At 39.6% G+C, this 10,561-nt stretch overlaps 1 protein-coding gene across 1 annotated transcript; it reads right to left on the bottom strand.

Moving 5' to 3' along the window:
- Positions 1-1,273: 1,273 nt before the first annotated feature.
- On the bottom strand, positions 1,274-9,669 carry ACTBL2 (actin beta like 2). Its single transcript, XM_060191319.1, has 2 exons — positions 8,360-9,669; positions 1,274-2,778 (listed from the first exon to the last, which is right to left on the bottom strand). Exon 1 carries the CDS (start codon positions 9,578-9,580, stop codon positions 8,450-8,452), a length of 1,131 nt encoding a protein of 376 aa, XP_060047302.1. The 5' UTR covers positions 9,581-9,669; the 3' UTR covers positions 1,274-2,778; positions 8,360-8,449.
- Between the last annotated feature and the right edge of the window lie 892 nt (positions 9,670-10,561).

Here is a 10,561-nt window from a genome sequence, read left to right as displayed (position 1 = left end):
AAAATTTAATTCTTTCCCAGTGACTCATTTCTGAGATGCTTTCATGAATGTAGTTGCCCTTTGAATTATTACACTTAGTAAGTGCTCAGTTTTGAAATGTAGACCTGTGAGACCCAAGTATGCAAGAACCACTGGGAAAAAATTTTTTATCAACTTCAGTGACTCAAGGAAGCCACCAGTGACTATGGGCACCTGATCCTAAGCTCTGGGTGATAGTGAATGAGCCTGAACCTAGGTCTTGACACCTACCAGTGAATATATACAAGGAAAGACTTGATAAGTTAATGGATCATGCCAATTGTCAGGAAGTGGAGTTTCCTTCAAATACTGAAAATGGAAATATTATATGACCCTGCAATGAAACTTCTAGGATTTACCTCAAAAATAGGAAGACACCAAACTAAAAAGAATAGAGACACTTTTATGTTCAGCTTTATTCCCAATAGCCCAACCATGGCATTGACCTAAATGCCCATTGAGAAATGACTGAATTAAAAGCTAGAAGTAAATATACTCAAAAGGATGAAATTGTGCCTTTGGCAACAACATAGAAGGAACTGAGGTGACCATGTTAAATGAAGTAAGTAAAGAAGGGATTGCTTCATTCACATATTAGATATAAAAAGCCAAAGGAAACAAGCAGGAAAAACATAGCATAAATGACGCTTAGACTCTGAAAAGTGTGGTAGTTACCAAAGAGAAAGAGGGCAGGATAGTGGGAGGAATGGGTAGAGGAAGCTATTTGAGTGGAATGATAAATAAATTGAAAAAATTGAAAAAAAATGAATAAAAGAAAAGAGGGGTTGATATTTGGGGACATCCTGGGGAGATCACAGAATATATAGGAGTCATGAAGTTAAAATAACCATGTTAGAATCTGATTTTCTCTGTTTACCCCAAATTTAAGAAATCACTAGAAAACTTATCTTACTGTAATTTACCTACAAAGGGATTGTGACAACAGACTTTATTCTTGCTAGAATTATGTGTTTTCTCTCTTTCTTACCAGGAAATGTCTCATATGGTATGTGTATGGTAACAAATCTCTCATTTCTAATTCCAGAGAGAACAACTTGGCTTTTGACTTACATGTTGTCAAATAACCAATTAAATAAGATCTTTCCATTTTCACATGGTGTTGTGGTGTTGCCAAGATAAAATATCTGTCATAGTATCAGACTGGCACATCTGTTGACTAGATTAAATTGAACTGACAATTATAAGGTGATTAGGAAAGCAGATTTGGAATATGATAAAAAAGCAAGTCAGGCAGTACATGGAGACTCTATGGTCTTTACTGCTTGTGCTCTAGTTTGGAAAAATAACAAATATAGTTTAGACAGGTCCTTTCATATTTTAAAAGGAAGTCTTAAAGTATCAATTATTTTTAATGAGCAGTCTTTCTAGAAATATGTGCATATATATCCCCAAAGACATTCTGACTATACTTATCACCATCTGGAAACAGTACTGGGAAAACCACATGCTTAGTTCTTAACTTCAAACAATTTTTTGAAAAGAATCTTTTGTAAATTCTGGAAGGAGACTGTAAGTGGTTACCAGAAAAGCACACTTTCAATTTACTATAATGTCTGCATTATTAGGCAGTTGGATGCCTGAAACTCAACTCTAGAACTATTTGGAACTTTTTAGTAAGAGGAAAATAACCAAAAGAGTGTGAGTAGGTTAAGGAGTTGAATGTACTATTTTCTCTCTCTCTCTCTCTCTCTCGTCTATTTTTTCCTTTCTCTCTCTCCCTTCATTTTTCTTCTCTCTGTTTCTATCTTTCTGTGCCTCCAATTTTGTCATTCTCTTCCCTTTTTGGAGGACCTGGGGTGGGGCAGGATTAAACTTTCAGCATTTATAAAATAGAACATTCTCCAAGAGTTGAGGTTGACTCATATTTTACCCAATTAGAAGTGTGAAAACTTTAAAAGTGAGATTTTCCTGATTTATCGTTAGTTACCCAATACTATAGAATTTTTGGAGTGCAGCTTCAAACCTCTCTATGTATAATTTTTGCACTATAAAAATTACTCCCTTTACGAGAATAGTAAAGTTATAGACAAGCAAAAGCTTTTGTTTTTATTTTGTCATCTCTAGGGCTACTCCATACTGGCCCAACTTTTTCAGATAGAAAGAGACATACAGAGACAGAGGGGGAAAATGCCATGGCTCCAAAGCTTCCTGCAGTGTGGTCAGGTCTGGGCTCTGACTGCGATAGTGTGCATAACAAAGCAGGCACACTATCTAAAAAGGCTACTTTGTTGGCCCCAAGAAAAACCTTTTAAAGTCCTGTCTTGGCTGGGAGTATGGATCGAACTGTTAACGTCCATGTTCAGCGGGGAAGCAATTACAGAAGCTAAACCTTCAACCTTCTGCATCCCACAATGACCTTGGGTCCATACTCCCAAAGGGATAAAGAATAGGAAAGCTATCAGGGTCATTTGCTTTTTTTGGTGCTAAGTTTGCTGAGCTCTTTATATATTTTGGTGATTAGTTTCTTGTCTGATGTATGGCATGTGAAGATCTTCTCCCATTCTGTGAGGGGTCTCTTTGTTTGTTTAATAGTTTATTTGGCTGTGCAGAAGCTTTTCAATTTGATGTAGTCCCATTGGTTTGTTTCTGCTTTAGTCTTTCTTGCAGTTGGGTTTGATTCATCAAAGATGTCCTTGAGGTGTAGGTGGGAAAGTGTTTTACCAATGTTTTCCTCTAAGCATTTGATTGTTTCTGGTCTGACATCTAGGTCTTTGATCCATTTGGAGTTGATTTTTGTTTCTGGTGAGATAAAGTGGTTCAATTTCATTCTTTTGCATGTTACAACTCAGTTTTCCCAGCACCATTTATTGAAGAGAGCCTCCTTCTTCCATTTAGTCCTTTGGGCCCCCTTATCAAAGATTAGATGTCCATAGGTGTGGGGATTTATTTCTGGGCTTTCAATTGTGTTCCACTGGTCTGTGTGCCTATTTTTGTTCCAGTACCATGCTGTTTTGATGATGATGGCTTTATAATATAGTTTAAGGTCTGGGAGTGTGATGCCTCCATTTCTGTTTCTTTTCCTCAAGATGGTTTTGGCAATTCTAGGTGTTTTCGTGTTCCAGATACATGATTGTAGTGTTTGTTCTATTCTCTTAAAGAAGCTTGGTGGAACTTTGATGGGTATTGCATTAAATTTGTATATGGCTCTGGGGAGAATATTCACTTTGATGATATTTATTCTTCCAATCCATGAGCATGGGATATCTTTCCATTTCTTGGTATCAGTTTCTATGCTGGAGAGGTTGTGGGGACAGAGGAACCCTTTTACATTGCTGGTGGCAATGTAAATTGGTACAACCACTGTGGAGAGCAGTCTGGAAAACTCTCAGAGGGCTAGACATGGACCTTCCATATGATCCAGTAATTCCTCTCCTGGGCTTATACCCCAAGGACTCCATAACACCCAACCAAAAAGAGGTGTGTACTCCTATGTTCATAGCAGCACAATTCATAATAGCTAAAACCTGGAAGCAACCCAGGTGCCCAACAACAGATGAGTGGCTGAGAAAGCTGTGGTATATATACACAATGGAATACTATGCAGCTATCAAGAACAATGAACCCACCTTCTCTGACCCATCTTGGACAGAGCTAGAAGGAATTATGTTAAGTGAGCTAAGTCAGAAAGATAAAGATGAGTATGGGATGATCCCACTCATCAACAGAAGTTGAGTAAGAAGATCTGAAAGGGAAACTAAAAGCAGGACCTGACCAAATTGTAAGTAGGGCACCAAAGTAAAAGCCCTGTGGTGAGGGGTAGACATGCAGCTTCCTGGGCCAGTGGGGGGTGGGAGTGGGTGGGAGGGATGGATCACAGTCTTTTGGTGGTGGGAATGGTGTTTATGTACACTCCTAGTAAAATGTAGTTATATAAATCACTAGTTAATTAATATGAGAGGGGGAAATTAATTGTATGTCTCAAAGTTTTTTAAAACACAAACTGGTCAACCTAACCAACGATTGCCACCTCAACACGCTTCACCTCAGACTGTGTCCAGAGACTTCACATGTGGAATGACAACCCTTCAGCTTCATTACTCAGGTGAGACCTTTCCTTTTATAGTACACTCTAATTTCATCTCAGGTAGTTCACTTTCTAACAAAGTCCCATAACCTAGATATACACCAGTTTCTGTGAGAGAGAGCTTATGTTCACACGTATCCATAAACTACTGCAAAATATATACCTGAAAGCAGAAGTACACTAGAGTTTGCAGTGAGTACCTCCCTAACACTTCCTCTCCACTATTCCAAGCTTGGGATCCATGATTGCTCAACAATTTGTTTGGCTTCGTATGTTAACTCTCTTTTCAATCACCAGGTTCCAGATGCCACCAGGATGCTGGCCAGGCTTCCCTGGATTGAAGACCCCACCAATGTGTCCTGGAGCTCAGCTTCCCCAGAGACACACCTTACCAGGGAAAGAGAGATGCAGACTGGGAGTATGGACCAACCAGTCAACGCCCATGTTCAGCGGGGAAGCAATTACAGAAGCCAGACCTTCTACCTTCTGCAACCCTCAACGACCCTGGGTCCATGCTCCCAGAGGGCTAGAGAATGGGAAAGCTATAATGGGAGGGGGTGGGTTATGGAGATTGGGTGGTGGTAATTGTGTGGAGTTGTACCCCTCCTACCTTTTGCTTTTGTTCATTAATCCTTTCTTAAACAAAAAATTAAAAAAAAAACACAGACTGAATCTTTTTAATATATAGGCTATGTATTTGATAGGCAGACTCTCTCAAAAGCCTAGAACAAGTAGATCAGAAGCAACCAATAGCACAGCTATATACAAGATACTGGGTACTGTACAGCAAACCCTAACAAAAGGACTTTTCAAACTTAACCCAATTACCAAATAATGTGATGATAACATTAACTATCGATTGTTTTTTTGAAGCCTAAGACAGCAGGAACCTCACATCTCCACTATAGAGCCTCTACTTCCCCCAATCCTGGAACCCTTGGATAAGGCCCACTTTCACGTATGCCTCTCCCAATCCATATAAAATAATATTGCATCTGCCAATCACAACCTAATCAACGCAACGATTGCCACCTCAACATGCTTCACTTCAGACTGTGTCCAGAGACTTCACGTGTGGAATGACAACCCTTCAGCTTCATTACTCGGGTGAGACCTTTCCTTTCATAGTATACTCTAATTCCATCTCAGGTGGTTCACTTTCTAACAAAGTCCCAAAACCTAGATATACACCAGTTTCTGTGAGAGAGAGCATATGTTCACACGTATCCGTGAATTACTGCAAAATATATACCTGAAAGCAGAAGTACACTAGAGTTTGCAGTGAGTATCCCCCTACCACTTCCTCTCCACTATTGCAAGCTTTGGGTCCATGATTGCTCAACAATTTGTTTGGCTTTGTATGTTAACTCTCTTTTCAGTCACCAGGTTCCAGATGTCATCAGGATGCCGGCCAGGCTTCCCTGGACTGAAGACCCCACCAATGTGCCCTGGAGCTCTGCTTCCCCAGAGACCCACCCTACTAGGGAAAGAGAGAGGCAGACTGGGAGTATGGACTGACCAGTCAACGCCCATGTTCAGCAGGGAAGCAATTACAGAAGCCAGACCTTCCACCGTCTACAACCCACAATGACCCTGGGTCCATGCTCCCAGAGGGATAGAGAGTGGGAAAGCTTTCAGGGGAGGGGGTGGGATATGGAGATTGGGTGGTGGGAATTGTGTGGAATTGTACCCCTCCTACCCTATGGTTTTGTTCATTTATCCTTTCTTAAATAAATAAATAAATAAGTAAAGACATAATAAAATAAAATAAATGTCTTAAAAAAGGAAAAAAAAATTTTACTTCTGGGAGCTGGGCGGTGGTGCAGCAGGTTAAGCACACATGGTGGAAAGTGCAAAGACTGGCTAAGAATCCAGGTTTGAGCCCCTGGCTCCCCATCTTCCGATGGGAGGGGTGTCACCTCACAAGTGGTGAGGCAAGTCTGCCGATGACTATCTTTCTCTCCCCCTCTCTGTCTTCCCCCTTCTCTCCATTTTTCTTTGTCGTGTCCAACAACAATGACATCAATGACAACAATAATAACAACAACAACAATAAACAACAAGGGCAACAAAATGGAATAAATAAATAAGAAAAAAACATTTAAAAATATTTTGCTTCTTTTATTTTAATGAGAGAGGTACAGAGAGAAAGTTACAGAGAGAGACCAGAGCACCACTAATCTATGGCTTATGGTGATGTTGGGGATTGAACCTGGGATTTAGGGGCCTCAGAAAGTCATTTGCATAATCCCTATGGTGTCTCCCCAGTTTTTGCATTGATATTAAACTGTGAGATGAACTATTTTCTCAGTCAGTTTTTCAACATTGATGAACAGCAGGTGATCCAAAGTCCCTGTTTGCATAATGCAGTTTCATATTTAACTTGATGATTTAGAACTCAATAGCTCTCTCTCTGGGGAGTTTTCTGTTTTCTGTGGATGGGGAGAAGTATTTGTTCTTTGTACTTGGGAATGTAAAAGTGTTGCAGCATATAAAGCCAAGATATTATCCTCATTACCATTACCTCTGCATACTAATTAATTACCTGAATGCCTGTTCATCCACTGAAATCCAACTTTTAAACTGAAATCAAAAGGAACTTATAACTGACCTGCTTAACCATATTTCATTTTTGATACTTGCATTTTAATGCTTTTATGGTCAAAAGCTCCAGGTACAGATTTATAAAATGTAGATAAAGAAAGGAAAAGATATCATCTTTATACCAATCTTTCTTTCTCTGGGAAGGATTGACAGAGAATGATAGACAATATAGGTGTAAAGTAGTAAGAATAATTCTTATTTCATCGTTGCTGAAGTTTCACCAGGTGAGCTATCTTGATGATGTTGAAGCAACTTTTAATTGATTTATCATTACCTAAAGGAGAATTGTAATTTATATGTATATAAAAGAACCGTCTTTGGAGGTTAAAATATAAGAGAAGAAAAATATGGAATGATCAAATTCTTTGAAAAACTTTCTTAAGCAAAAAATGCTTAAGGATTACATTTTAGAGATGTAAAACACAGATGTAAACTTTCCACTTGAAAAGAAGACAGAAATTTCTCTTTCCTAAACATCTAATAATGCTTCAATAAGGAAATCCAACATGTTTTGATTTTTCATGAAAAAATTCTGAAAAACCAAAAATCACCCTAATATTTAAATAATCAAAAGTCATAAAATAGAAGACAATAAATCTAATAGTACTTAACATTGTTTGAAAACTAGTAGATTCATTTAAATAAAAAAGAATAAGAATTAAAAAAATAATTTTATTGCTATTCTAGGAAGATACTCTGATTTTTAAATAATATTAATGTCTCAAAAGAATTCTGGATAAGGAAGTCATTATAGCTAGTAATAGTAATAAAGAAGAATTATCCTAAAATCTTTTCAAGAACAAAGCTGGAATTACTGCTGTCTTGAAAATTTATACTTTATAAAGATTCTGCAGCTCTATTTTCCTATAGCAAAAACATTGATATGAGACATATCTAAAATTATAGCCTCCAGAAAATCCTCAAGATATGAGAATTAAATTACCTTTTTCAAGCTAGCATAATTGCATTAATTTGATCTTAAATTTTTTTCTAATATAAAATTTATTTAGGCACTACACTTGGTTTTCCTATTTTATAAGTAGAATGAAGTTCAATAAGTAAGATGTTAAAATATGATTTGACCAACAGAACTCCATTCTAAGCAGGAACTTTACTTGACTTGTAACATTAATGGGATGTTGGCTGTTTCTTTATGCTTATTTAATAAAGGGAGCAAAATATGAAGCTTCTAAAATGATGAGTGTTGGTGAGTTAAGAAATTCACGGTAGCTTCTCAGATAGTCAAATTTATCAGTTTATTTTAGGATATAATATTTCATTTCCTTGCTCTTATGCATACATGGGGATTATGGATTCATATAATTCATTATTTCTATACAAAGAAGTAAAACAAAAACATTAACTAATAAGACACATTTCCTAATGCATACTTGTTTTTATATGATTGTACAGTGTACTATTGGTAGAGATTTTAAGCAAGAAAAAGTTATTAAGGCTTGGAAATTCTAGTTATTCATTTCAAGAGGATGTTTATACCATGATTTTACTTTCAACTAATTCCATTTATGTGGATCTATATTCCCTTTAACTCTGTAAAAGGGAAGAAAGTAGAATATGGCATCAGAATTCTCCTGTAGCTGATAGAGGTCAAGGTGTCATTAGTTCTGCAAGGGCCCACAATATTTGGAGTCGAGTTTGTTGTATACACATTAGCAAAAGTGATCTATTTACCTTGACTCGATAGGAAGTGGATGAAAGCAGTTCCATACCTCTGACCTAGAAAAAGGAAAAATGTGAAAATCCATTAGCAGGGACACCCATTCAGAAACATTTTCTGTGAACAATGGGAGGACCAGCCTCATCATACTCCTGTTTACTTATCCACATCTGTTGGAATGTAGACAGGCTGGCCAGAATAGAGCCCCCAATCCAAACAGAATACTTCCGTTCTGGGGGAACTATTATCTTGATTTTCATGGTGCTAGGTGCCAGGATTGCAATTTCCTTCTGCATCCGGTCAGCAATGCCTGGATACATAGTGCTACCTCCAGACAGCACAGTGTTGGCATATAGATCCTTGCGAATATCTACATCACATTTCATGATCGAATTGAAGGTTGCTTCATGGATCCCACTGGACTCAAACCCCAAAAAGGAAGGCTGGAAAATCGCTTCTGGGCAGCGAAAGCGTTCATTCCCAATGGTGATCACCTGCCCATCAGGGAGCTCATAGCTTCTTTCTAGTGCAGAGGAAGCAGCTGCATTGACCATCTCTTGTTCAAAATCCAGGGCTACGTAGCATAACTTCTCCTTGACATCTCGCACAATCTCCCGCTCAGCGGTTGTGGTGAAGTTGTAGCCTCGTTCCGTCAGGATCTTCATAAGGTAGTCAGTCAGGTCTCTGCCAGCCAGATCCAGCCGTAGAATGGCATGCGGTAGGGCATAGCCTTCATAGATGGGCACGGTGTGTGTGACCCCATCCCCAGAATCCATCACAATGCCTGTAGTCCTCCCGGAGGCATAGAGAGACAGCACAGCTTGGATAGCCACATACATGGCAGGTGTGTTGAAGGCTTCGAACATGATCTGAGTCATCTTTTCCCGGTTGATCTTGGGGTTGAGTGGTGCTTCCGTGAGGAGGATGGGATGTTCATCTGGTGCCACTCTCAGCTCGTTGTAGAAAGTGTGGTGCCAGATCTTCTCCATATCGTCCCAGTTGGTGACCACGCCATGTTCAATGGGGTACTTCAGCGTCAGGATGCCTCTCTTACTTTGAGCCTCGTCACCCACATAGCAGTCCTTCTGACCCATGCCTACCATGACCCCCTGGTGCCGAGGATGCCCTACCATGGAGGGGAACACGGCTCGGGGGGCATCATCACCACCAAAACCTGCCTTGCACATCCCCGACCCATTATCCACCACCAAGGCAGACAACTCATCCTCAGCCATGGTGTCGGTCAGAGTCTTACAGACAGATGAACGGAAGAATAGAATAGATACCAGGCGGTGGTGTGCAAGATAGATGATGAACAGGCCAAGAACTTTCTTCATAGATCAGAGTCTGTGCTGGGATGACAGATATTTAAAGGTATGCTCTGGCCCCACCCATGTCTTATCCCACCAGCTTCCAGTATTTCTAGGTGGAGTTAACTTTGAGGTATTAATAATGATAATGATGCCTATACAAATGATTAGTAGACCTCTCTTCATAAAGAGAAAATTAGCTACTGAGTAGCCAAATTTCAAGTTACTGTAATTAGGCAGCCCACACAGGACTGGTGTAGTCTCTAGATAACTAGGATGATGCAGAAGGGTCTATAAAAAGCAAGATGAAAGAAAGTGGATGCTAGGAATGGGAGCACTGGCTGGAAGAGCCACCCTCTCCTCAGTGACATCTCTGGGTCCATTTCTCTGCACGCATTTTAAGTTTATATCTTAATATGTTGATCACATGAGGAATCTGACTCTGCAAACCACTTTTCCAAGTCTTTCTTGTCTAGTAAACTACTAATTCCATGAGCAGGTTCCCCTGTTTCTTTTCCTGAGGACCTCAAGAGACATAAGTAGGAAATGATTTCAGGTAAGGTGAGGTTAGCAGGACTTCCTGAAGTTTGTCCTGTTTATTCTTTTACTGGTAGCAAAGGTGGCATGTTGACAGAGAAAGGATGAGTGGGAAGGGAGATCCTTTGAGATAAGATTCTGGAAAGTGAAAAAAAAAAAAGAATGTATAGAGAATGGGGAAATCGGGCAGCCAGGTGGTGGCACATCTGCTTGAGTGCACACATTACAGTGTACAAGGACCCAGGTTCAAGCCCCAGGCCCCCACCTGCAGGAGGAAAGCTTCAGGAGTGGTGAAGCAGGGCTGCAGGTATCTCTCTGTCTCTCTCCCTCTCTATCTTCCCCTCCCATCTCAATTTCTCTCTGCCTCTA

This window comes from Erinaceus europaeus, chromosome 5 (genome assembly GCF_950295315.1).
Source record: "Erinaceus europaeus chromosome 5, mEriEur2.1, whole genome shotgun sequence".
NCBI lineage: Eukaryota > Metazoa > Chordata > Mammalia > Eulipotyphla > Erinaceidae > Erinaceus > Erinaceus europaeus.
This window is presented reverse-complemented; position numbering and strand designations above follow the sequence as displayed.

Excerpts from the sequence above, each read along its gene's own strand:
- ACTBL2 (XM_060191319.1), bottom strand. The coding sequence starts at position 9,580 with ATGGCTGAGGATGAGTTGTCTGCCTTGGTGGTGGATAATGGGTCGGGG.